Consider the following 26,548-nt stretch of genomic DNA (forward strand, 5'->3'; position numbering starts at 1 on the left):
GGCTCACCTCGAGAGTGGCAGTCCCATTTCAATGACTGATGCAGTCAAGTCTGGGCCTGTGCTGAGCTGTGTTCTCATCTGTTACATTGTATTTCCTTTCCAGTTTCTAACAGTGAACATGTTGTTTTGCCATTTACTAGCAGTGGTGACCTTGGGCAAATCACTTCTCATTTTGAACAGCTACATGTGGACTGTGACAGCACCTGCTTCACAGGGCTGCTGTGAGGACTAACTGGGTATGTGCTCAGTCCACCATTCGTGTTGACTTGTGTTTGGGGACAGGAAGTGGTTTAACAAGCCATCATCAATGGCTGTGACCTCAGTGCCCAAAATAGAGCCCAGTCTACAGGCAATGCTCAGATTGTTGCATGAACTCCTGGGGCCATGTGGAAAGACCATTCCTACAAACTTTGCTAGGATGTGCTATCTTTCCTTACCCCTTTTTAAGATGACCAAAGGGTATGGTACCAGGGCCATGGTACCCTGCCCACTGATCTACAAGCGTGGCCCCTGACTTTGCTGCCTCCATGACAACATTCACCAGCGACCAATTCCATCCGTGTCCCCCATGTTCTGGAGGCTCTCAGAGGGTAGAGCCCATGTATCTTTTGCACACCATTATAGGCCCAGGTGCCAGGCATGGGGCTTGGCAAACCTGAGGTCCAAAGAGGAGCAGCTGTGGAGTTCAGACTAGCAACGTCTGTGGCCTCTCTGGCTTTGACTGCCCTGTCCATGTAGCCCACAGCTATGGAGCCTTCAGCCCTGAGCTGCTACTTAAATCGCTGCTAATTTGATACCACAAATGGACCCTCTCAATCAGAACTCACATTCCATTTCCTGTCCTCAACCCTTGGGATTAACTCCAAACATTTCCAGTTTCTATCTCGAGTCCTGTCTTCATAACCTAAGGCTTTCTGCGAAGCCACAACTCCCCCTGCTGAACTCCATAGCACTCTGCTCCCACATCGGCTTTGGAGGGACCCAGGGGTCTTCTGAATAAGGGGCTCAGGGCCTCAGCAAGGGCTGTGGGGCATCTGTATCCGAACCCTACCACAATCCAGGGATCCGTCTGAAATGGGGAGTGGTTTGGCCTGTACGCAAGAAAGGAGAGCAGAGCCCAAACTGCCAGGATTCTAATTTCCTCCACAGGTGCCCTCCCCAGGAAGCCAGAAGAGAAACAAGGCTGAGCAGTCAGGCCACTGGGGCCCTCACAGCCCTCTGGAGGAGGGGCTGACCAACAGGCAGGCCTTCATTTGGTCCTCAGTGCCCACAACCCCCTGGGGGTTGTTTCAGGGGTTGACCTGGATCCTCTGAAGAAAGACTCTACACACATACTTTTATAATCAGAAACTTTCAGTTTATTTTGAATAAACTACTCAACTTTGAGCAGACGACATTACCTCAAATTTTTCTTTGAAGAAAACAAAGATATATGGTCAATTCATGAAAACACAGTGCCTTCTGTGTCTTCTGTCCTTTGTAGGACAGAAAAATTCTGCCTGACCTTTCCCACTTCGGACAGCCACTGGGAGCACAAAAGGACGCTCTCTCTCCACAGGTCAAGGGCTGCAGGCTGTGGTTTGGGCACAGAACCTCCCACAGCATCAGTGGTTGGGGCCACAGCTGGATGTAAGGGCACTCACTACACAGCAGCTGTGCAGTCCAAACAATGCACAGAGGTGTCCAGGGGCGTGACTTAAGGCGCAGAGAGGCCACTCAGGTCCTGGGCCATGGCGGCAACACAAGATGGAGGTAAGACGCCAGGATCTTCCATGTACCAACCCAGCATTCACACCCCCAGATCCCACAGCAGGAACTCTCCTTGTCCAGTGAGCTCCCACTATCCAATTCCGGGCTCATCCACTACACTTCTAACTTGTTTTCCCACTCCACCCCCAGTCCCTCCTTTGCAAGAAATGACAGGAAGACACAAAACCTGAGTGGGGAGAAAGGGAGGCTGCAGCTAGCCGTGCACGCCTGACTCCAAGTCACAGCTGGCCTCTGTCTTCAAGAGTGATTCAGTTTACAGCTTACATGGCACATGGGAAATTGCTGACTATGGTGAAAATGTTTGAATATCAAAGAATTTCCAATACAATTTTCACACATCTCCCAAGCAACTCCTTCAGGTCAAGTAGGCCCTGTCAAGTATAGACAGCTCTGCCAGCCTCAGAGTGGAGGCACTGAACAAAGCCACAGAAACCCTAGAATCACAGATTTAACTTTGCAAAGGCCCACAGGACCAAGTTCAGGACAGGCAGGACACCACACCCCCCACTTGCTCCTTTGCGCTCAACTGTGCAAAAATTGGCCCTCTCCCCTGGCCAGCCTCTCCAAGTACAGGAGCCGGGACAACGAACCAAGGACCCTCAGGGCCTCTGATTCCCAGGTCCTAGAGATGGTGTCCTCCGACACCTGAAATCAGGCGACGGGGCGAGCACCCAAGCCCCAGAGCAGCCGCTGGACACACTCCAGGTAACATGAAAACAACTTGTGCAAACATGGCCCCTGAGCCAGGAAGACTAGTGCCTTTGGGAGGGCCAGGCTGAACGCTGACCCTGAAGTTCACCAGAGCGTAGCAGGTCAGTGTCAGATATGGCTGCATGTGAACCTGGTCAGTTATACCACTGGGACACTGGCACAAAGAAGGGACCAAGGTAAACAAATTTATGTGGGGGAATAATTCCCTTTGAAAGTACATCTCTATCTTTAGGAGACAAAAGGAAACACTGTGCTGAATTCTTGTCCCCTGGTCTGGAGGACCTCAAGTCTACCCACCTATCTATGCTCTGCTGCGGGCTCTGGCTGCAGCAGCCAGACCCAGGTAAACCTCACCTTCAAGAATAAAGATAAAGCCACAGACACGCAGCGCCATCAGAGACAATCAGATACCCGTGGCACCCGTGGCAAGACCCTGTTCTGTACTGTCTCCTCATTGCCAAGGTATGGAAGGTGCACCTGACCACAAATGGGTCTATGAGGACCAGGTGGGAGGCATGGTATGATTCCCTAGGCGCCATGCCCATTACACAGCCCGACTCATTTCCCACCATCTGCCACCCATGCTCTTCCCTTGGGACTCCAGCTGCAGCTGTGGCCAAACACCATGTGAATCTGGAAAGCAGAGACCACCCTGGGGCCTTCTTGCAGGAGACGTTTGGAGGCAGGGTGTGTAGGCAGCAAATATTACATTCTAAGTAAAATACCTAGAGGGTAAAACACTCCAATGCCAATTTATTTTTTAAAAGGGTTTTGTGTAATTCTATGGTTGCGTTGACTTTTTTTGGTATAATTGTACAACCTTTGAAAATTACATAAGTTGTATTGATCTAATACTATTAACAGTCATTCAGAAAAAACTTCCCTCCCTCCCAACAACCATCCAGGGGGAATTAAAAGTCCTGAAAAGAGGCCAACTCAACATGGCCGCTTCCATAGTAGAAACAAAAAGCGAAAAGATGAGAAGGAAACAGAAATCGACTAGGAGGTGTGTGTGGCCAGTGTCTCTCAGGAGTGGGGCCCTGGCTGTTGCCTGATGTCGTGAAATGCAGAGCCTTCAGCATGCAGCATGGCAGCTGGGAGAGCTCGTAGCCACGTCTTCCTCACTCCCGCACGTCCATGCCCCAGCCTAGGTGTCGTGGAAATCCTTCAGCAGGGTTCGCCTCCGCTGCTCTGCTATGTGCATCTGGTTTTCTAAGTCCTGCACCAGGGAAGCAAGAAGGGTGATTGCATGGCCCAGCCTCGTGAGGAAGGGGCAGCCAAAGCTACGCCCACGTCAGGGGCTCCGAGAAGTCAAAAGCGAGGCCCTTCCCACCCTTCTCAACAGCAGCCTCCAGGCCACATGTTATTAACATGGCAGTGCTCACCTGCCTTCAATAGAGGGTCCAAGAGAACAACTGGCACTTACCCCTCTGTCATAGCTGTCCGCACGCTCCACTTTCCATGACAGGTTTTCGATCTCAGCCTCCAGCTGAGCCTGCTGGTATTCAAACTGTATGGGTAGAGCAGGAGGGTCAAAAGGAGAGGGGGCTGTAGCCGGGCAGGGCCTGCAGATGGAGGGGCAGACGCAGCACCTCAGGCTCGCATGAGCTACAGACAGCCCTGATGCTGTTCAAAGAGCAGTGCCAGCCCCTGTACCCGGAGCCAGAACCCAATCCAAAGGCTACCTAAAGAGTACAGCCAAATGGCAAGGCCACTGGCTCTCTAACCCCAAAGAAAGAGCAAGAATTTAAGCCACTGAACAGAAAGCTCCCAACATACAGGGAAACAGATGCTGTAAAAACAAGTCAAAATGGATATCCAGACACTGTACTCCCTGAATACTGCATTTCTTTCCAGCCCTTCTGCAAATCAAGTCTTAAAAATAATCAACCCATTTGACTTAGTAATTGTACATCCAAGCTCTGTGCACAAAGGCATTCCTCAGTGTCTTGTTTGTAATAGTAACAAACAAAAACAATACCCCAAATGATGGTACGCCCATATAATGGAACACTTATGCAACTATTAAAAAGTGGTATTCACCAGCCTCGTAAATGACAGCTGCCACAAAAACCTGCTGTAACAATAAAATGTTATGCACACGCATACACAACCTTGATTATATAAATAGTATTGATTTTGAAAGGCTGAAAAATCCTAACAGTGGCCATTCTTTCTAGTAGGATTATGGATGATGTAAATGTTTTTGTTTTTCAACAATGAAATAATAAATGTGAATTACTTTATAATTAGAGGGCGGGGAGACAACTCATATCTAAGATAAAGAATTAAACAAAGACGTACAAAGTTCACTCGCTTTTAGGGACATGCATGCTGGATATCCTCCCAAAGCATGGGCACTGGCCTCCCAAGTAGCCGCAGACCTTTCCAGTCCACTGCCATATAAATATGGTCGCATTCAAGGGCTTAAGTATATCTGCCTTATCATTACACAAAATGCCAGCACCTGAGACCTATTTTGGAGCTGCCTAGAGAAACGCAATTTGAAAACTGACAGTTGCGTTGATTTTGCGCTCTTCTGGGCACCTCTGAAAGTAAGAGGGCAGAGTAGAGCGATTGCTTTGCCTTACCAGCTTCTTCCTGGGTCCAGACTCCATGTAGTATGCGTACGGGTAGGTGTATTGCAGGGTATATCGACACTGCGATGGGAGAGAAGAGAAGGTACCCGTGTCTATGATCCCAACCCACGTGCAACTCAGTGGCTTTCACAATTCTTACCCCACCATGCAAATAGCCTGGCCCTACATTGAAAGAAAGGAGGCCAACCCAAATAAAGGATGAAGTGGGGGGACAACGTGGGAAAAAATGAAACCAAAGTGGCCACAGAACACCCACAGTTCCTTTTTCACGGATTTAGCAGCAGCTGTCTCAAGAGCTGCCTCTTGAGTCGGACATCAAAGTCCACATATTCTCTCAGTAACTGTCCAGAGACAGGCTGTTATTTTCCTTTGAGTGATGCATGGATGGAACAAAGAAGAAAAAGGCTCTAGTTCTGCTCACAGGCAAAGGCAGTGGAGTCTTCTTCCTGAACCCCTGGGGCACCCAGCTGAGTGGGTCCTGAGTGGGCACAGCTCAGGGAAAGGAAGTGTGCAGGGCCGCACAGGGAGCTAAATACCCTCCCCGCTCCAAGGTCCCCCACCTTCAGGGGACTGGGCCTGGTTGGGCCAGCCATTAGACCGGGATCAGAACAGTGAGGGGTACAGACCTTGGCCAAGAGCTTGGCAGCGTTCTGTAGGTACTGCCAGTCGATCCACGTCCCCAGATTATTCATGACCCTCTCCTGAATCTTCTCATGAATCCGCTGGTATGTCTGTGCCTCCAGCTGCAAGCTCTTGTTGTGGTTTTCCCACTACAGGGCACAGAAGAAGGAGAGAACTGTAACTGTAGAAGGTACAGAAGGTACAGAGGTCCACACAGGAGTGTGGAACAGACACGGTGGCTGGCAGGGCACGGCCACAGCTTCAACTAACTTATGGGACCGTGTGTCCTTGAGAGTGCAGGAGGGGGGACTTCTCCAGTCCACACGAAAAACCCTGCCTGCCCAGGGCCACAGTCTGCCTGCCAGATCCCTCTGGGGCAAGAGGGCTCCCACCTTGAGGACTAACAGACCCACTGCTCCACTGTGCTTAGAAACCAAATGTGCCATGCTCTGTGGGCTTCTAAAGGCTCTGCCTGAGAAGACATACCCTCTAATTCTGACTTTTAAGATGGCACGGGATGGAAGACTGCCACTGTCCTCTAATCCATCTTTCAAACAAGGTTAGCACGATGCCTTCCGTGGTGGCTGTGGCTGTCCTGTGGAGCCCGAAAGCCACATGCCTGGAGGCACCAACCTGGGCCCCGCGGGAGCTCCATTCCCTGACTTGTGTGTGCACACGTGGGATCTGGCTACCAATCACTGGAAATGCCACCCCAGGAGGCCAACTGGAAGAAGCACGCCTTGGAGGGGCGGAGGCAGGAGACGACACCTACCCGCTCAAAGTAGAACAAGTACTTCTTGAGGGCCTCCCTGGCTTGGGCTTGCTGGCTCTGGTTGACAATGTCGGGGTTCTCCTTGTACCGACTGCACTCATAGTACTCACTGCCGTGGGTCTTCCAATCTCCTAGACACATCCAGCAGAAGTCTGCACAGAACAGAAAAAGAGGCATTTATACCCTCAAGACAAGCCCACATTCTTCCAAAGGCATTGGCAAAGCAGTGGACAGAGATCCTGCTGGGGGGCAGGGGGCGCCCCCTGCCCAGGACTTCCCAAGGGTGCCCCTCTTTCCAGAGGAAATGGGAATGTGCACCTCTCATTTCGTCACGCCCACTGTTCCTGTAGCCTGTCCCTGCCAATCTGAGAAGTAGCCTACGGATATTCTCAGATCCATGAGCACACATGCTTTGTACCCTTTAATTCAATGCAGGCAGACGCTGACTGTATGAGGCCATTAGTCTGCTGCGTCAATGCCACTACGAGAAGCAGACACTTGTCTGACTGAGGCTCAACTGGGTCTTCAGAACACACATTTGCCCTCCCGACTCCCTCCCACCCTTACAACATCTGTCCTAGGAAGATTTTGTACATGAAGCTGGGAATAAAGGCTTCCCCCCCTTTTTCTTGTTTTTTAAAAAGCACATTTTTATATAAAATCTACAGCTACTCAGTTAGTTCATACCCAGAATTGTGACACTGCTTCCACACTGAGGAAGCAAAAAGGGAAAAATCAAGATCCCTGTGGATGCTAAAGACCCAAACAATTCCTGTGAGCTAATGAAGAGAGACCAACCACGGTTCTGTGAGTCGCCCAGTATATTTTGTCCTGCCAGAGACCTGACAGCGGCAAGCCCTGTTTCCCAGGATTTATTCCCATAAGTTGGCTCATTGACTTCCCAAAAAAGACTCCTGTAAAATTCAGGAAAACTAAAGCCAAACCCAGAGACCCAGATGTCATTCACTTCTCTTGGGAGCCTTCACTGCACATTGGCAATACTGCTCTCTCCTTCATCAGCTGGGTTGTGCTTGTGACTGTTTTAAATACTACTACAATGCTTAGGGTCCTCTATCCAGGTGGTAAAACCATACAGCAACACCAGGGAAGACAGTTAACTCTAGGTAGCCAGGCATGAGGAGACCATGGCTGCGGAGGGACACACAGGGCACTTCTTAGGTACTAGGAACGTGGGGGTCACTTTGTATTTCTCTTTAGACTGTACGAGTGTCTTACTCACTGTAGATGATACATCTCCCTATAACTCAAACACAAACAGAAAAATAGAGTGGGACACATCTGAGGATATCTGCCACTACCCTTAGCCCATATTTTTTCTACATTTCAGAGTTCCCTTCTTAAGACCTTGCATGTCCACTTTGATTACAGTGAGCTCCTGGGAAACACAGAATAGCATTAGATGGGCCCTTACAAAGAGAAACTCTCAGGGCCTCCTGGTCAGCATCCAAACAGCTGTGGGGGAGATCTATCCAGACATACTTTCTACTTGCAAGAATTTTATTTCTTTACTTGATCTGGCAGGAAGAAAGCAAAACCAACAGGTTGTATGTAAGCTACTCCTGATAGATGAAGGAGGCCTGAAAGGCCAAATCAAAACTCCTGTAGACTAAAGACTACCAAGTTATGGCTTAAATTTGTAATTAACTTCAGTATCTTGCAATAAACTGACAGTTGAAACAAGAAAAAAAAAAAAACCACTGGAAACTTTATAAAACCTCAAAGGAAAAGTATTATTTTACTACCTCTAGTACAACCAGGTTACAAACTGCTTTAAAAGGTACCTGGAAGGTAGCACAGAGAAGCCCCATGCTACTTACCTGCCTTGGCAAAAATAGAACATGCTAAAATCTTCTTGGATGACTGAGGATCATGAAGGTCTAAGAGTCATCCCCAACTTGATTTCTGACTACATGTGTCAGCGAGACGGCAGTGGGATTACAGGGGACCAAAAAATAAACAGCATGACTATAACTGACCGAGACTGTCCTGTGTTTTGTCACACCACTACAAAAGTACTCAGTAAATAAGCAATGGAGACCCAAGCACAAGAGATACAGACTGTGCCACTGGGCCTTGAGCACCAAGCCTGGGACTCACCGTGTTTACACTTGGAGCATTGCTGTCAGAGGGAAACAGAAGAGAACATGTTAAGGGCATGCTGACCAAAGGCTCCACGTCACATATGCAAAAGGTACAGGCTTCTGCTCACCATGTGATTGCAGCCTCCGTTCTTCTCAATGCAGATGTTGCACTTGGGACACTGAGGAGACAGAAGGGCGCCATTAGGCTCACGCACCATCAGGCCGCCTCTAAGATAAATTACACAAAGCTCCTGGCACCCGTGCCCAGTAACTCATCGTGCGAGCACTTCTGGGGAGGAGCATCTCCCTTAAATGTGGCGGGTCGCTGAGGCTGGAACAGCAATCCAAGGAAATGAGGTCAGCACGTTTGGCTCTGAAGCACTCCAAGCACCAGCTGAGCCCACTAAGTCTTCCACCATCTGTCCCTGCCACAGGCCGCTCAGGTTAAGGACAAGCTGAGTCAACAGAGAGCCTGCCTGCATAGGAGGAATGCCAAAGCGGCACAAGAGCTGCACTAAGTCCTGGTCAGCTTGCCTGGACTTCCACTTCTAGAAGAGGGCAAGGAGCAACCTCTAAAGCTTGCTCATTCTCATTTGAGAGATGCCTGCAACCCCAGGAAACACTGCAGAGATCAGTCCGATACTGTGCCATGCAGTGGACTTTGGTTAATGATGTCATGGTCACAGCTGTGCTTGTGAATGCATCAGCTCAGCGCGTGACCGGCACCGGGTAGTGCCTTGGGTGCCGAGTCATCCAGAGCTCAAGGGGTTGCTGGCCATGCTTTCCCAGGGGAAGTTGCAAAAAAAGAACTGGGCAGGCCTGGGCTTGTGTTAGAGCCTTGCTATTTAATAGGTGTGGCTATCAACCTGAGAGGCTTCAATAAAACCTAGCTTTTTTTCCTAATCAGTTCTCCTAACTTTTCCAGGCATTTCAGCATCTTATTAAAATAAATGCACCCATGCATATGATAAACCGCTAACTCTGCCACGTCTGGGCAAGGGTCTGCAGCCTCCAGCAAGGGCTCCGGGGCCCTACGTGTTCTGCTCTCAGATGGCAAGGCCTTGGGCAGCACTAAGGAGGGCAGATCCATGACAGGTAAGATACAGTCCTTACGTCTTTAGTGTGAGCACTAATGTAGTTGGCTGTTTCAGAGTCGTCTGCACACTTCGTGAGCCATTTCCGGATTGTGGCGCAGTCTGTGGGGGCGTGATACATCTGACGACACTTGAAACTTAAAACCAAAAAAGAAAAACACTCAAATAACCGTTAGGTCAGGGTCCCATGTTTTAAATTTTCCTTCTGTCCATGCCAACAGATCCTGAATTAAAGCTTTTCAGAGGGAAAGTCACCTATCGAGGCCTCTGAGATCTTTACTTACCCAGGATTATACTGAAATACTGTGTGAATTTCTTTTCAGTCTAAGCCTTTCTAAGATATACTTTCAACAAACCCAAATGAAATGCTTCTGTTGTGAATATCTGTGTGAGGTCAAGCCTTCCTGAAAGGATGTCATATTCAGAACTCAGCCGTCAACAGGCATGGTGAGGTGCTCTGAGACGGATGCTTGAGCTCAGACCCATGGCAGGACCGAGATCCACTTCTGGGAGCCTTGGTTTATCTCCCAGCCAGATGTGCACAAAGAATGCACGAATGCCAGAGCGTGGGCAGTGTGCGGGGGCATGATGCAGGTGACGATGCCTGAAACTTCAAATCAGAAAAATCTCCAACACTCATCAAGCCTGGCTCCTGTGACTTTAATTTCCCTTTTGTCCAAGCCAACACAACTTCATGGAAAGCAAAGGCTCTCAGGTAGAGAGCCTAACACGTGCCCTAAGGAAAGAAGTTCACCATGTGGGAAAAAGGATGGAGAGCAAGTACACCTGTAGTTCTTTAACACTTTGGTGAGCCACACTCCCTCAACAATGCCCTGAAAGGCAGGCACACGTGCATACATGCCACATTTTCCACGTAGTTTCTCTGAAGCCCCTGAATCTTCCAGGGAGGCCTTTGCTCTCCCAGCCCCAACCTCAGTCAGAGCGGTAGCAGTGGAGCACTGAAGGAGAAGGCATGAGCCCAGGGCTGCTTAGCACCCACACTCACTCTTACCAGAAGACCTCGTTGCACCGATTGCACTGTACTCGGCGAGCTCTGGGCTCCTGTACCTGGATAACCATGGGGCAGTCTGCACCAGGGCACAGCTGGAGCTGGTAATGACTCTGTGAACACACCAAGGAGGAAACATTGAGGTCACCCACTAGTTGCTGCCTCCAAATGAGACCTCCCTGAGTGCTTAAACACCTTCTGTTCTTCCAGCTCATGACTTACATCAAAGGGGCTATAGGAATTCAGGATGAATGTTGTGAAGAGCAGATATTAGGCAGATATTGAAGACCTTTAAATGTTAAGTTAAACTAGATAGCAACTCACTAGAATGATCTAAGGTTAGATTACAAAATGGAATACAGAATTGTATCTGTGAGAAAAGCACAAAGGGACAAGGGCTGGAAAGGAACATAGCCTAATCAGCTGTGCACAAGACTCTGAGGCTCAATGACCCTCAGGCATCCACCAAAGGCAGCAAACAGCATAAGACACAAGGCATTGTTTATCCCACAGCATGTGCACAAGAAGACGCAGACCGTCCATCAATCCAATAGCTTAGGCATAAAAAAGATGACAACTATGCTGCTGCATGGAACCAGCGAGTCTGAAAAGGTAGCCCGATATGGAGGAAGAACTCCAAAACTGACCAGGCTGGAATCCTGGACAAATTTTCAAACTGCATGAGAAACAATACCCCTTCTCTGTGCCGACTCACACAGTAAGCCGAATGGAATGGCAGCTCCTGAGATACGCCTGACTTGTGTCCATCCCCTGGCGTACAATAGTTCGTTTAAGCAACTGTGTATAAGGTGGGCATGATTCACCATTCCACAAGAGAAAACCAAGGCTCAGAGAGGTCAAATAATGGGTCGAAGGTTACACAGCGAGGAAGTAAAAGAACGGAAATTCACAGAAATGTCTGTCTGACTCCAGGGCCTGTGTTCTTCACTACCATTCTAGTGGTTTTCAAACTTTTTTAAAGCCATGGAACTCTTTCTTTAAACACCAGTACCTAATCGCAGCCTAGACCATAAAGCAACTGTAGTGAGCACCTAATGGAAAGCAGGCCCAGGAAGACAGAGCGCACAGCACCAGGGGCTGGTCGTACCTCCACATAGTCCCTGAAGAGGTAGCGCCTGTATTTGTCTCTCAGTTCTTCGTTGGGCAACAATGGAAACACAAAATCTTCCGGTGTTCGGAGCAGGCAGTCCTGAGCCATGCAAGAGACTCCTGTTGAACAAAGACAACCTGATGGACAACTGTCCTGTGGAAGACACAACTTATAATAATATGTTTGCCCGAGTTCAACTAGTGAATTCATATTCCACATAGAAAACCCCTGAAGCAACAGAATTTATTCAGAGACAAATTAATGTATCTGCACAGTGATGTAACTAAAATAGTATCCCAAATTACATATACATACATCACAAATAGCATCACTAAAAAACATTTTAAAAAATCCTATAGGATTCTTTACTAACAATTTAGTTTTGTGATGTTCAGTATTATGTGTAAGTGATGACCACCCACACATGAGATTTTGCAGATACAATTAATGTGATGCTAATTTCACTTCAATATCATCAAGTCATAATGTAACAAACACTCCTGTAACCGAGCATCAGATTTTCTTTTTTCTTTTTTTTTTAAGATTTTATTGGGGAAGGGGAACAGGACTTTATTGGGGAACAGTGTGTACTTCCAGGACTTTTTTCCAAGTCAAATTGTTGTCCTTTCAATCTTAGTTGTGGAGGGTGCCGTTCAGCTTCAAGTTGTTGTCCTTTCAGTCTTAGTTGTGGAGGGTGCAGCTCAGCTCCAGGTCCAGTTGCCATTGCTAGTTGCAGGGGGCGCAGCCCACCACCCCTTGCGGGAGTTGAACCGGCAACCTTGTGGTTGAGAGGACGCGCTCCAACCCACGGAGCCATCTGGGAGGCAGCTCAGCTCAAGGTGCCGTGTTCAATCTTAGTTGCAGAGGGCAGAGCCCACCATCTCTTTCGGGACTCAGGGAACTAACGGCAAATCTTGTGGTTGAGAGCCCACTGGCCCATGTGGGAATCGAACCAGCAGCCTTCGGAGTTAGGAGCACGGAGCTCTAACCGCCTGAGCCACCGGGCCGGCACCACCACCCCCTCCCCGCCCCCGGTCTTCAGATTTGATTTGTGCTGTTACCTAAATCGCAGCAAACTCTCTGGGTGTTTCTAAGTTATGGCTCCTACTTGCGGAATCAAGACAGCATAGGCAGCTTAAAGGACAGTTCTCCCAAGAGGTACCCCGGCACTCACACCAACATTTACATATATGCCCAAACAATAGCCTTAATTTTCTCATTTTGCTCAGGACTGGGGAAAACTTTGCTACTATTCAGACTGATGTGTTTGAAAACCAATGGTTCTAACAATAAAATCCTCAATCAGGCTCAGAAGAAAACACCCAGTTGACCTGAGTACTGGAAAGGGCAGAGTCAGAGATAAATACTCTTCATGCCAGCCTTTTACAAATTCTATGGCAGACTTACCCACACCCACGCCATCTTTGACAAGTACTGCACAGTGTTGCTCCCAGCAGCTGCGGCAAAACTGGTGTTGACAGGCCAGAGAGAGTAGGTTTTCCTTCCGCACAAACTGCATACACACTGCACAATGGTGAGGGGGATGGGCTGTGGTGACCTGGGGAGGGGCAGAACCATGAGTCAAAGAGGAGCCTTCAGTTCCCAGGAGGCCACAGGGGTGCCTTGTGTAGCTAGGTGCATGGGACGCAATCCTGACCCTGTAACAAGGGTCAGAACTCAGCTACAATGTGTGGACTTGGAGTCCCAAGCGTTCTCAACAGAAGATATCTATCAAGAAGGCTTCCCGGAGGAGGTGGCACCTGAGCTGGCTTGCAGAATCACTAGGATTCAGAGAGGTAGAGAAAAGGCTAGAATGAGAACTTATAGTAGTTCATAATGCCAGGCTGAAAAGCTCAGTCTTTTAGAATTGCCAAGGTCCTTAGAGGTCATTCAGGCCAACTTCTTTTGGAGGCTGCTGGATTCCTTTTGTAAACTGCCCCCCTGTAGAACAGCACACTTGCCTCCCAACAGGTACTACCACCCAATCATGACATTCTTACAGGCTGAGTGTGTGAAGCTTCTAACAGCCCACTCTGCAGTTTTACTTACCAAAGACAGGGATTTTCCCGTATCAATATGCCCAAAATATAAAATATTATTGCTTTTACCAAGTTACAACTCATCCTTCACACAACAAAGAGATGTCAGATACAGTTAATTTAGAGGAATAAGGAAGACTCCTACTAGGGAAGAGACTCTTCTAGGATGTGGAGGACAAATAACTACAAAGCTTAAACTCCCAGGTTCACGCCATGCTACACAAACCGCCAAAGACAATGACTACCTGGGGCCCCAAATCACAACCAATGGAGAAGTCCACTACAAATTTACCTTCAGTTCTTGGTAGTTCACTGGAAATGCAAAACACAATTTGAGGGCAAGGACCATATTCTCATGTTTACCACGTATGCTCCTAGAAGTTTTCTCTTAAGAGGCTACAGAAGTTCTGTGGTGATCTGAGCCCCAATCCTCCCCCGAGAGCTCTTTCAAGATGGCCCTCATTCCTCTGACAAATGTTTGTTAACTTCGAGATACACAGGAAGTTGTTAGATATTGTAGAATATGGTTCCTATCCTGAAAGCACTTACAGTCTGGTAGGGGAGCTGAAAGATGAGTGACTCACTACAACATACGTATAAAGGTTTAAAGATAGAACTAGAGGAGCTTGGAGGGGAGACAGGCTTTGTGAGAGACGGCTTAGATTTGCGTCTTTGAAAGTGAGTTGCATTCCTACAAGCAAAGATGGGGACAGGGTCTGGACAGTCCAGGCCAGGGAAGGCACATGCAAAGTCAAAGAGGCAGCAGTGAGCTTGGGGACACCAAGGAACCCAGCAGGAATGGAGGGCGCGCTGTGTCTAGTAAGTGCAAAGACAAACGTGAGGCTGAAGAAGGGCCCAGGACTGGCAATGACTTACTCCTCATCTACGAGGAAACTTGTCAAACTACAATGGAAATAAAAGATTTAGGCCTCCTTAATAATATGGGGCATTGAAATTAAACACAATTAGATGCCATTTACACCCACCAGACTGTGTGACACTCATATACACTGGTGGGCATGTAACACGATACAATCACTTCAGAAAATATTTTGGCATTATCTAGTAAAGGTTTAGAAACACATACCTACAGCCCAGTAACTCTATACCTATACTTTAACCTACAAAAATTATGTGACACTAGGAGTCATGTACAGAAGTTTTCAGAGCTGTGTTATTTGTAACAGCAAAAAACCCCCTCACAAATGTTTTTTTGAAAACACACACCGTAGGCAGGTTGCATTACAAACAAAGCTAGATGGTTCTCAATAGCACGGTACATCAGGCAAGAGTCATGTGCACCACAAGACGCCTTAGCAAGTAGGAGACACTCACGTGTTTTGATGGATTGGGCTGAACTCGAGCCTCAACGAGCAGCTGAGCAGAATTAGACTTGTATCTACAAAACAAAAAGTAGAAATAAAGGGAATCAGAAACTGAAGATGAACATTTTTACCGCTGAACAAAAACAAAGAGACCAACACGTGCTGTGGTCACACTAAAATCTGTCTTTAATTAGCTTCTCACAGAACCAAGCTTCCTTTTCCCTTAATACAAACACTTTTTTCACTTTCCACGTTTTAGCTCTCAATTGGTATGAGAATAATAACTCTGATTCAAAGGCACTGAACTGTAATAAAAATACTTATGAAAGACCATTTGCAGTTTAAATCCCTTTCTGGAAATATAAGCAAATATCTCCAAGGCTTCACAACAGGAAAGGATATCTCAAGACAAAGAAAATGCGAAGCATTAAAAAAAAACTGACAAAATATGCTACATTTAAAAACTTCAGTTCATCAGGAGACACCCTAAAGTGGAAAGCAAAGCTATGAACTGGAAGATAATTCAATACATATAACTGGCAAAGGACTAATACTCAGAATTAAAAAAACCCAAAAACTCCTAAAAGTCCACTTGAAAAGACAAAACAAAAATAGGCAAAAGAGAGAATGGACATTTTACAGAAGAGGAAGCACAAATGGCCATTCAACATATGAAAAGACGCTCAACCTCCTTAATAATATGGGGCATTGAAATTAAACACAATTAGATGCCATTTACACCCACCAGACTGTGTGACACTCATATACACTGGTGGGCATGTAACACGATACAATCACTTCAGAAAATATTTTGGCATTATCTAGTAAAGGTTTAGAAACACATATCTACAGCCCAGTAACTCTATACCTATACTTAAACCTACAGAAATTATGTGACACTAGGAGTCACGTACAGAAGTTTTCAGAGCTGCGTTATTTGTAACAGCAAAAAAATCCCCTCACAAATGGTTTTTTGAAAACGGGATGATAAGGATGTCATGAAATGTAACCTTGTTAGTGATTTAAAAAGTTGAAAACACATACAGCATGACTCTATGTCTGTAAAGGTCTAAAAACATACAACACTAAAAGATATGGAAGGGGGTGTGGCCAGGTGGGAATCACCACCTTGGGCTCCTGAGTAAAGTCAGGGGGTTTCTTATTTGGGTGGACACGTGAGACTTGTGTTTGCTTTATTATTCTTTAAAACCTACATACATCACACGTGCGTGCATGCATGCTCACACATTTGTGAAAAAGTATTTCTTAATAAAAATTTAATTCCTTCTGGAATGAGGCATGGCATACATTTAAAAACAACATCACATGGCAATAAAAGTGCCACAAAAAGCCCCGGAAAACTTATTATCAAGGTAACAGGAATCTGAGCAGGGAAGAATTATGTCTTATACATGTGATGTCCTTACTACACCTTTGACTGTTTTTACCCTTACTTCTCACACTAGTATTCTTAACATCGTTAGCTATCCAAATCTCCGTTTCCAAATTAGATGAAAGAGTTTGGACAGTGAGAGCTACTCCACTGCTGGAACCTACGTTGCTCCCGAGTTCGGGGTTGCGTAACAGTGGTGCAGACAGTGGACGTTCACCTGGAAGTCTATCTACATGTATTTGGCTCTTGCGTATGGACAGTGAGATGCAGTTAGTGAGTCAGGAACACATTTGCTCTTTCTGAGTGGAATGAGCTGTTCTAGCTGGTATAGCCATCCCAGTTGTGTTTAGCCTGGAGAAGACAGACTTGACCTTCCTCTGCAGATAAGTGGAATCACACCAAGCAGAAAAAGGCTGACTCACTGGAGTGTGAAAGGGCAGAATGGTGACCAGTGTCTCTCACCAGGGGACATTTTGTTCTCCAGGGTTATTTGCCACTGTTTACAGACATTTTTGATTTCAAGGACTTGAGGATGCTATGACTTGTGTTAAGTAAAGCCTAAGGGTTCCACCAAACTTCTTACAATTCACAGAACAGTTCCCCTACAACAAATAGTTATCTAGCCCAAACTGTCAACAGTGCTGAGGATAAGAAACCCTGAACTAGACAGAAGCATGTGTCTCTGAGGGTGGGGCATAGGGAATGTCGCCAAAGATTTAGGGGGAAGAGAAACTCCTCGTCCTGATAACTTCCAAGGTATCTTAAGATTCCAAGGTCTGTGCCTCAAGAACTCTGGTTCTGGAGGTGAGTGGTAAAGCAGCCAACTTTTTCTGAAGCTAATACACAATACGGTATGATGCACTGCTCACTTGATTTTTCCAAAAGAAATAACTTTGGCAAATGTTTGGAGATGTTGGCAAATGTTGTCTAGAAGGGCACTGATTACAAACTAACAAGGGCATAAAAATTTTGAACTTCACTGTCCAACAGCAGAGGTTTAGAAAAAGTATGGAACAGCTATATGATGAAATACTGTGCTAGCAATAAAACTGGGGTAGGAAAAATATGCTGAAAAATATATGGGAAAATGTTCACCATATATTGAGAGAAAAAGGAATATATGGTATGAAAAAGGAATATATATGAAAAAGGAATACATGATAATAATATGATCTAGTGTTTTAAAAATAGAATATGCACATTGTAAGGATATATTCCAAAACATAAACAACAATCACCACTGGGTGGATGGGCAGTGAGAGCTATGGGTGATGCCATCTCTCCGCCGCCAAACACCTTACCTGTCCAATATTTCTGCAACTTGCCAGTGGAAATTAACTAATATAAGTTTAGCAACTGAATGAGATACCTAAAAAAAGAAAGAAAGAAATCAAATTATAACTGTAGTTTCTTTCAGAGAGGTGCACATTTTGAGAAATGCATACATTCATGTCTGTAGCAGGCCCAGGCTTGCTTTCCAAATTATTCCTCTTGGTTCTCTGCTTCGTCTTCTAAGTTCAGACACTTATCATCTTAGTTGATTTCTGGATCTCTCTGATTTTTCTATTTTTGTTTTCATTAATGACCTTTCTAAGAAATTAGCTTGAATTGAAACTTAAACAAAACCACCCCATCTACAGTAAACAACAATTCAGCATCAAACCTAAGCAAAAGAGCTATGGGCTCCCTATTGTGGTACACGTTCCCTCCTGCTGCTGTAGGAGGTCACACACGGGAAGCGTACTTCTTGTTAGGCCTGTGACTTGAAGAAAATCTTCAGGCTTGGAATTTTTGTATAAATCCAGCAAAACAAAACAAAACAAAAACCCCGCCCGTTTAAAATCTCTGAATGCCTGGCAACCACGAGCCCCAATTGCAAGGATGACTTAAAAGTCTACAGGCAGATTTTCTGGCTCCTGCCCATTCTCTCTCTCTTCCCTCCCTACACTGTCTTTTAAAGCACACTGGTTATGGCTACCAAAGAGCCTCAGAAGGTGCTCTGAGCTAGCGATTCTACTTCTGTGAATTTTTCTGAGGAAATTAGAGGATATGTGTACCAGTGTTTTACAAGAGTAAAAAATTAGAAATAACCTAAATGTGCCCAACGAAAAGGATCTAGATAATGTATGACATTCATACAATGGATTGCTATGTAATCACTGAAAAGGATGGTGCAAAAGTTTATTGACATAGAAAGAAGTTCACATTTTAACATTAGGTTACAGTAGCCAGTAGTAAGATAGCATGTACGTGTTATAGCCAGAGTATCTTGTTAATAATAGGGGAAGTAAGCTAGTTACAAAACAGACCACCCTGAGTGTCAAAACTGAGGGGGGTTGCCCACAGAAGATTGGGAAGTGTTTGGATGTCTCGATCAGGCTTCCCACAGAGACAGCACTGCATGGCAAGAGGGTGCTACTGAACCCAGGAGAAACAAGGAGCACGCTTCAGGCTAGGGAGCCAAGAGCACACACAGAATCTTGGTATCCTGCTTACTGGACCGAGTCTTTAAAAGAGGAACTACCTCTAAGGTAGTACATGCCTGGTCCACAGGTAAGAACTGTGTGGGGAAGACACACAGTGACCAACACGTGATCCCTGCTCCTAGAGCTCAAGTCATTCCTGAGACAGGTGCACCCCTCCTAAACAGTGACCTGTCCCAGAGCACAGTCAGTGTCAAAGGCTATTCAGTGAGTGACGGCCTTCCTGTCCTAAAGCCCAGGAACATCTGGAGGAAACCAAGGACTCAAGACCGCTTACTTCACCAAGGGTGGGGGCCCCCGATTCCCTTCCACGCGAGGCAAGAGGCATCTGACCCAGGCATCCTGCTGTAGTATTTTCTTGTGGAGGCCCAAGGAGACTTTAGGCCAAGGATCCCTGAATTATAGCAGACACTTCTTCTAACTGTGGCCACAACAAAACTATTCATCCGCAACAGACCACTATCACAAAACGAAAAGAGACAAAACATTTGGTTTAAACTTTAATGACTGCTTGAATGTAGCTTTTGGCTATAAATTTTTTTGAAAAAAAACCTGACAGTGATACTGTTTGGGATGAGCGCCTCGCTAGAACCTTTTCTCTCCTCTCTTACCCAATGGGGCTCAGTCAACTGTCCTGACTTCTCAATGTCTCGCCATGCAGTGGCTACCAGGTCCTAGCAAAGGTACTGAGCCAGGCGAGAAACCCAGAAGAGCCCTGGCCAATTCCAGCACAGGGGGCTCAGATGGAGCTTTGAAGCTAAGAATGGGGTTCAGGCTGCCTCTCACAGATCCACAGAACCCAGAACTGGACTGGACACAGGGTGGCCACTCAACACATGCTGATCATTAAATTACATCAGGTCTTTAATCTCTGTGTATTTTCAAAGTGGAATTTCTCGACCTTCCTGAAGAAATAGAATTTTAACACAATACCTGGTCTGATCACTTGATCTCAACAGCACTAACAGTAGCAACAAAGCCTCAGACTTCGCATACCAGGTGCCACCCATCTATGGAAAACAACATGGCCCTCTGTTGAAACTGAAAATTGTATTGGTGACTACAAGTCCACTAATGACCAACTCAGAATATCCCAGTGGAGTTGAGTTTTGGTGAGAACAGACAATGAAGAGAGGATGCATCTAACACTATAAAACAGTGGAGTGATGTGAATCTATCCTTTTAATGCCAACAGCCAAGACATACCAATATAAACAAGATAGTAGGCGTACTTGAGCCAGCTGTATGCACCTCCCACCAGCCTTCTGCAGGAGGCGCTACTGTGGGCCACACACCATAGATGGGGGTTGAGAATGGCCCATATCACGTCCATTGTGTATCACAGAAACATGAAGGAATTCTGAAACCATTAATTTAAGCAAAATGCAGTGTAACTGCATCTCACCCAGACCAAGGAAGATCTGTAGGGAAGTCAGGTTCCAAAAGGCTCTCTGAGCAAAAGAAGCACAGGGGTGGAGAAAGAGTACCTAGAATAATTTACGCTAAAAGGCAGTCCTAGCAGGGAAGCCACCCTTTCCCTGATTTGGGTCACAAGAGAAATGTGACTGACTGCACCCACCCCCCACCCCCAGCAGTCCCAGAGGAAGCGACCTCAGGTGATTTGGGGACAGAAAAAGGGGTGTGTATGTGTGTGTGGGGGGGGGGGGGGGTGGCCAATACGTACTAAGCCACCTTCAGTGGGCAGGCCAGGACAAACCTCGTAGGTGCTATTTTAATCATTAATGATAAAAACCTGTCTTTCTCAGAGTGCAAACATCTGAGCTCTCTCAGCAAACAAGTACCTGAGTATTCATACCACTACTGTAATGCTCAAAGAGCTAGGCAATCCATTCTGAATCTATTACAGTCAACACTTCACAACTGGCAAAAAGTGTTCCCCTCTTCTGAAAAGAACCTTTCAGCAGAATCAAGACGAACTCTTGCTGGTCTGTTTTGATGAAGAAACAATCTGTTACTAGGTTCTGTACAGTTCACCCTAGAACAACACGATTTGAACTATGCGGGTTCATTTATATGCGGGGTTTTTCAATGGACCTGTCCAGTTCAAACCCATGCTGATCAAGGGTCAACTCCAAGGTTAGGAATCGAGTATACAGAGGGCCAAATGTAGTTATACTCAAATTTTTGACTACACAGAGATCTGTGCCCCTTCCCTCTGCATTGTTCAAGGGATGACTGTATTATCAAGAAGGACTTAATGAAAAGTCAAACCTCTTCCAAAAGTTAAATGGATCCAGGGTGGTAATCAACCAGTGAAAGCCAAAAAAGACTAATGACTTAGAGAGGAACACATATGACCATGTCATGTTCAAGATAAATGTGCAGTTCTATTAGGTCAACATGTAATAGGATTGTAAGTCTTATTTATTTGAGTTCTTATTCTACTTCTGGAAACACTGAGGAAAAGACTAGTAACTACCGTTTCCCCGAAAATATGACCTCGCCAGACAATCAGCTCTAAGCGTCTTTTGGAGCAAAAATTAATATAAGATCCGGTCTTATTTTACTATAAGACCCGATCTTATATTAATTTTTGCTCCAAAAGACACACTGCAGCTGACTGTCCAGCTAGGTCTTATTTTCAGGGAAACACAGTAAAAACTAGCAAGTTTCTTTATAAAAACATATAATCAATCCCAAGGTAATTACTCACAGACTAATCTGAGCCTTTACTCAGAGAGACAGAATCATAGAGGCCACCATTTTCTCCATCTCAGGGGCCAAAGAGAGCCCCTCTCAGTAGGAATAGGGGTAACTACTTCTAGCATACCTACAAGTTTTACCCCTTCCTCCACTGCAAACCCTGAGCTGGTGGGACCTGTCTTTGACAGCCACTTTGGACTTTCACAAGATCATGAGTCAAGGACAGTTACAATGAATTTAAACAAAGACTCTCAATAGCAAAGATAAGCTGTTTTCCTATCCCGTACCCCCCCAATCATGTTAAATTACATCTTAAATCTAGTCTCAAGAATCATGTTTGATAATTTATGTACTTTAGAAAGTTAGTGCACCTGCCAAAAACAGAAACAAAAAAAATCCATAAGTTATTTCTGATTTTAATTCAATTTGGTTCATAATTTGACAAAATGTTGGTTCAATTGCTGAATTTTAATCTATTCAGAACTGCTGACAGTGGATATACGAAGGTATCCTTTATACGTATACACCAGGCAATATAAACTTCCTTTTGTCAAATTCAACAAACATTTCTCATGCTTTATTTCATTGGTAGAATCTGTCACATTCCCTCTGCCTTAATAGCCCTCTTGGTCTTTGTGATGAGTCTCTTACGGCACCTGTTTGGGTTGGGCATATCTTGTTTTATTGCGCTATACAGACAATACATTTTTTACAAATTGAATGTTTGTGGCAATCCTGTGTCGAGCAAGTCTACTGGAGCCATTTTTCAGACAATGGTTAGTATCTTCAACAATAAAGTATTTTTCAACTAAGATATGTACATTTTTTAAGACATAATGCTAGTGCACACTTAATATACTACAGTATAGTATAAACATAACTTTTATATGCACTGGGAAACAAAAAAATGTGTGACACACTGTATTGCGATATTCGCTTTATTGTATTACCTGGAACCTGCAATATTTCCAAAATATGACTGTATCTAAATGTGCTCTTCCTTCTGTATGCCCAGTCTGGCACTGGGGGCACCATACTCTCACACCTTGCAAGCTAGCACCCTTAGCCTTTTGTCTCACTCCATGTCTGACTCTTCTTACCACTTCCCCCTCGCCCATCACTACCTCTCCACTGCCCAATCTCAGCCCTGCCTTTCTAAGCACTTCCATCAGAAGAGCCTCACTGATCACCTGGACAGCAGAGAGGCACCTTATATCTATTTACATGCCTGACTGCTATCTGGACCCCCCCACTCCACAATCCTTAGGATGAAGCTTCCTGAAGGCCTGACCCAGCAGGACAATAATAGACAATTCTTACAGAGCTCTTACAGAGCTCTTACATCTTGCCAGGTTCAGTTCCCACCCTGTTACAAACCCATCACTGCCCTCCAGTGCCCACAGACAAACCTTAAATAAGCCCTTAGGGAAGAGTCAACAGGACCCACCGCTGAGCCACACCCACTAGAGTCCATCATTACACCCAGTGATTCCAGCATCCCCGTGCATTTCCCTAACTGTTCTGTCAAGAATGCCCTTCTTTGTAGCAAATATTTGGAAATTGAAGAATATACTTTTGTAAAACCTGTGTGTCAAAGAAGAAATCAAAGAGGAAATAGACAACGTTTTGAAGTGAATGGTAACAAAAATACCACATAGTAAAATTTGTGAGATGCAGCTAACATAATGCCTAGAAGAAAATTGACAACTGTAAATGTTTACACTAGAAAAGGTCCAAAAATCAATGACATAAGGGCCCATCTTAAGAAGCTAGAAAAAGATGACTAAACTCAAAGCAAGTGAAAATAACAACAGAAATAAAATCCAAACCAAGTAATAGTGGAAATTAACAAAGTCCAGAAGTTGATTCTTTAAAAAGATCAACAAAGTTGATAAAAACTTTAGCTAGAACAATTAAGAAAAAAAGAGAATACAAGTTACCAATAACAGGGACTATCCCTACAAATCTTACAGATATTAAAAGGAAAATAAGGGAATATTATGAATAATCTAATAAATTTGATATCGCAGATGACATTGACAAGTTCCTTGAAAAATATTTACCAAAACTGAAATAAAATTAAAAAGAATAACTGAACAGCTCTGTATCTATTAAAAACATTGAATTCATGATCAAAAATTTTCTCATAAAATTCCAGACCCAGAAGTTTTTACTGGTGAATTCTATCAATACTAATCTTACACAAACACTTTCGGAAACTAGAGGAAAAATGAATACTTCTTCCAAAGCCATTTTATGAGGTAAACATAGCCTTGATACAAAAATCTGACAAAAATGTAACAAACAGATTACAGACCAATATTCCTTGACTATAGAAACAAAAATCAATCTATTTTAGCAAATTAAATCCAGCATTATAGAAAAAGGACAATGCATCATAATCAAGTGACATTTATCCCATGAATGGAGAGCTGATTTAACATTTGAAAATTCTTAAAAGTAATTCATCAAATTAACAAAATAAATCGGGGGTGGGGAACAAATAATCATTTCAGTAGACACAGAAAATCCATCTGACAGAATTCAATATTCATTCAAGATAAAAATTCTCATCAAATTAGGAAGAAAAGTAAACTGCCTGAATCTAATATAGGTTATCTATGAAAAATACACTCAATGATGACGTAGTGAATGCTAATATCAGAAAAATGGATAACCAATCTCACCGTCTTTTTTAACATAATATTGGAAGCCCCAGCCAGGGCAGTAAGGCAAGGGGGAAAAAGACATAAAATAAAAATTAATAAAAGATTGGAAAGGAAAAAACAAATCTGTCTCTATTCCTACATAAAATGACTGTTTATAAAGAAAATCCTAAAAGAATCTGCAAAACTACTTCTAGAAGAAATAAATTTAGTAAGGTAACAAAATATAAGATCGATATACATAAATCAAATGTATATCTATACAGCAGCAAACAAATAACTAAAATTTTAAACAGGTAAAATGTAGTTTAATAATATATTTTATTTAACTCCAAATATCTAAAATATTATTTCAATATGTAATCCACAACAAAATTAATGAGTTATCTGACATCCTTTTTAAATCTAAGTCTTCAAAGTCCATTGTATTATTACAGAAATATAGTACATACCAATTAAAACTGGCCATATTTCAAATGCCCAACGCTACATGTAGTCATAGCTACCATACTGGATAACACAGCTATAGACTGAACACAGCAATCAAAAATTAAACAAAATCAAAGCAATGTTGTTGGGTTTTTTTTGTACAAATTAATAGTTGATCCTAAAAATCTGCAGAAATGTAAAGAATCCAGAATATCCAAAGCAATCTTGAAAGAGCAAAGTTAGAGGACTTATACCATCTGACTTCAACACTTGCTATAAAGCTACAGTAATCAAGACAGTGGCATAGTGGCTTAAGGACAAGGCATATAGATCAATGAAACAGAGTCTAGAAGTAAACTTCTATTTATGGTTAATTTTAAACAGGTGCCAAAGTAACTCAATGGAGGATGGGACAGTCTTTTCAACAAATGGTTCTGGAATAAGTAATCATTATACAAAACAAACAAACAAAACATAGAACAGAGACACTTCATACCACGCAAAAATTAACTCAAAATAGTTCACAGATATAAACGTAAAACTGAAAACTATAAAACTACTAGGAGAAAATTTTTGCAACCTTGGTTTAGGCAAAGATTTCTCAGATGTGACAACAAAAGCACAAACCTTAAAAGAAAAATGGATAAATTGGCTTTCATCAAAATTACTTTTACTCTTCAAAGGCATTATCAAGAAAATGGAAGAGACAAGCCACAGACTGGGAGAAAATAATTGCTAGTCATTTTTTTGATAAAGGACTTAATTTAGAATATATAAAGAACTCATGCAACTCAATAGTAAGATGAACAACCAATTTTTAAAAATGGGCAAAAGACTGGGCACTTCACCAAATAGAAGTATGACAAATAAGCACAAGAAAAGAGCCTCAATCATTCCTCATTAGGGAAATACAAATTAAACCACAACATGCCACTTTCACACTCACTACAATGATTATAACCCGAAAGACTGACAATACCAAGTGTTAGGAAGGATGTGGAGAGATGGGAACCCATCAGTAATGCCGGTGGGAATGGCAAATAGTAGAGTCGCCTAGGGAAACAGTTTGGCCGTTTCTTAAAATGCTAAACATACTCTTCCCATCTGACCCAGCAATCCCACTCCTAGACGTCTACCCAAAAGAAATGAAAACACATGTCCATATAAAGTCCTGGACATGAATGGTCACAGCAGCATATTTCGTAACAGCCCAAAATTGGAAACAACCCAATGTCCATCAACTAATGAATGAATGGATAAACAAAATGTGGTACATCCATAAAATGGAAAATCATTATTCAGCAATAAAAAGGAAAGCACTACTGACCTGATACAACATGGTTGAATCTCAATAACATTATGCTAAGAAGCTAGACACAAAAGACTACATATTGTACGATTCCATTTATATGAAATTTCTAGAAAAGGCAAAACTACAGAAAGAAAAATGATCAGTAGTTGCCTAGGGCTGGGAGTGGGGACTGACTACAAATAAACACAAGGGAACTCTGGGTGATTAATATGTCCTGTAACTCAAATTGTGCTGATGGATGCACAGTTGTATAACTTTACTAAAAATCATCTAATGGTATACTTTAAAATGAGCGAACTTTATGAAATGTAAATAACACTTCAATAAAGCTACATAAAAATAGATTGGTGGATATATGATAAAGTGTACGTAGCAAAGGTCAGAAATTGTATAATCTAGATGATAAGTATATGGTTGCTCACTGTGCAATTCTTTAAACTTCTTTGA

The 26,548-nt window shown here is 44.1% G+C and overlaps 1 protein-coding gene across 4 annotated transcripts in view; it reads right to left on the reverse strand.

The window, feature by feature from the left end:
* Positions 1-3,214: 3,214 nt before the first annotated feature.
* Positions 3,215-26,548, reverse strand: part of ARIH2 (ariadne RBR E3 ubiquitin protein ligase 2) — a 44,528-nt gene continuing 21,194 nt past the window's right edge. For 3 of the 4 annotated variants that reach the window (XM_033132090.1, XM_033132092.1, XM_033132091.1), the window contains 13 exons: positions 17,849-17,916; positions 15,165-15,228; positions 13,198-13,348; positions 11,788-11,909; positions 10,683-10,792; positions 9,690-9,807; positions 8,705-8,755; positions 8,593-8,614; positions 6,475-6,626; positions 5,708-5,851; positions 5,073-5,141; positions 3,908-3,991; positions 3,215-3,700 (listed from right to left, as the gene is read on the reverse strand). In XM_033132090.1, coding sequence (XP_032987981.1) covers positions 3,629-3,700; positions 3,908-3,991; positions 5,073-5,141; positions 5,708-5,851; positions 6,475-6,626; positions 8,593-8,614; positions 8,705-8,755; positions 9,690-9,807; positions 10,683-10,792; positions 11,788-11,909; positions 13,198-13,348; positions 15,165-15,228; positions 17,849-17,916 — 1,227 coding nt within the window. In that variant the 3' untranslated portion in view covers positions 3,215-3,628. Of the gene's footprint in view, positions 3,701-3,907; positions 4,047-5,072; positions 5,142-5,707; positions 5,852-6,474; positions 6,627-8,592; positions 8,615-8,704; positions 8,756-9,689; positions 9,808-10,682; positions 10,793-11,787; positions 11,910-13,197; positions 13,349-15,164; positions 15,229-17,848; positions 17,917-26,548 lie in introns of those variants that run through there. The other variant, XM_033132093.1, reaches the window with a different exon arrangement.

The sequence above is a fragment of the Rhinolophus ferrumequinum genome, chromosome 17 (assembly GCF_004115265.2).
Source record: "Rhinolophus ferrumequinum isolate MPI-CBG mRhiFer1 chromosome 17, mRhiFer1_v1.p, whole genome shotgun sequence".
Taxonomy (NCBI): Eukaryota; Metazoa; Chordata; class Mammalia; order Chiroptera; family Rhinolophidae; genus Rhinolophus; species Rhinolophus ferrumequinum.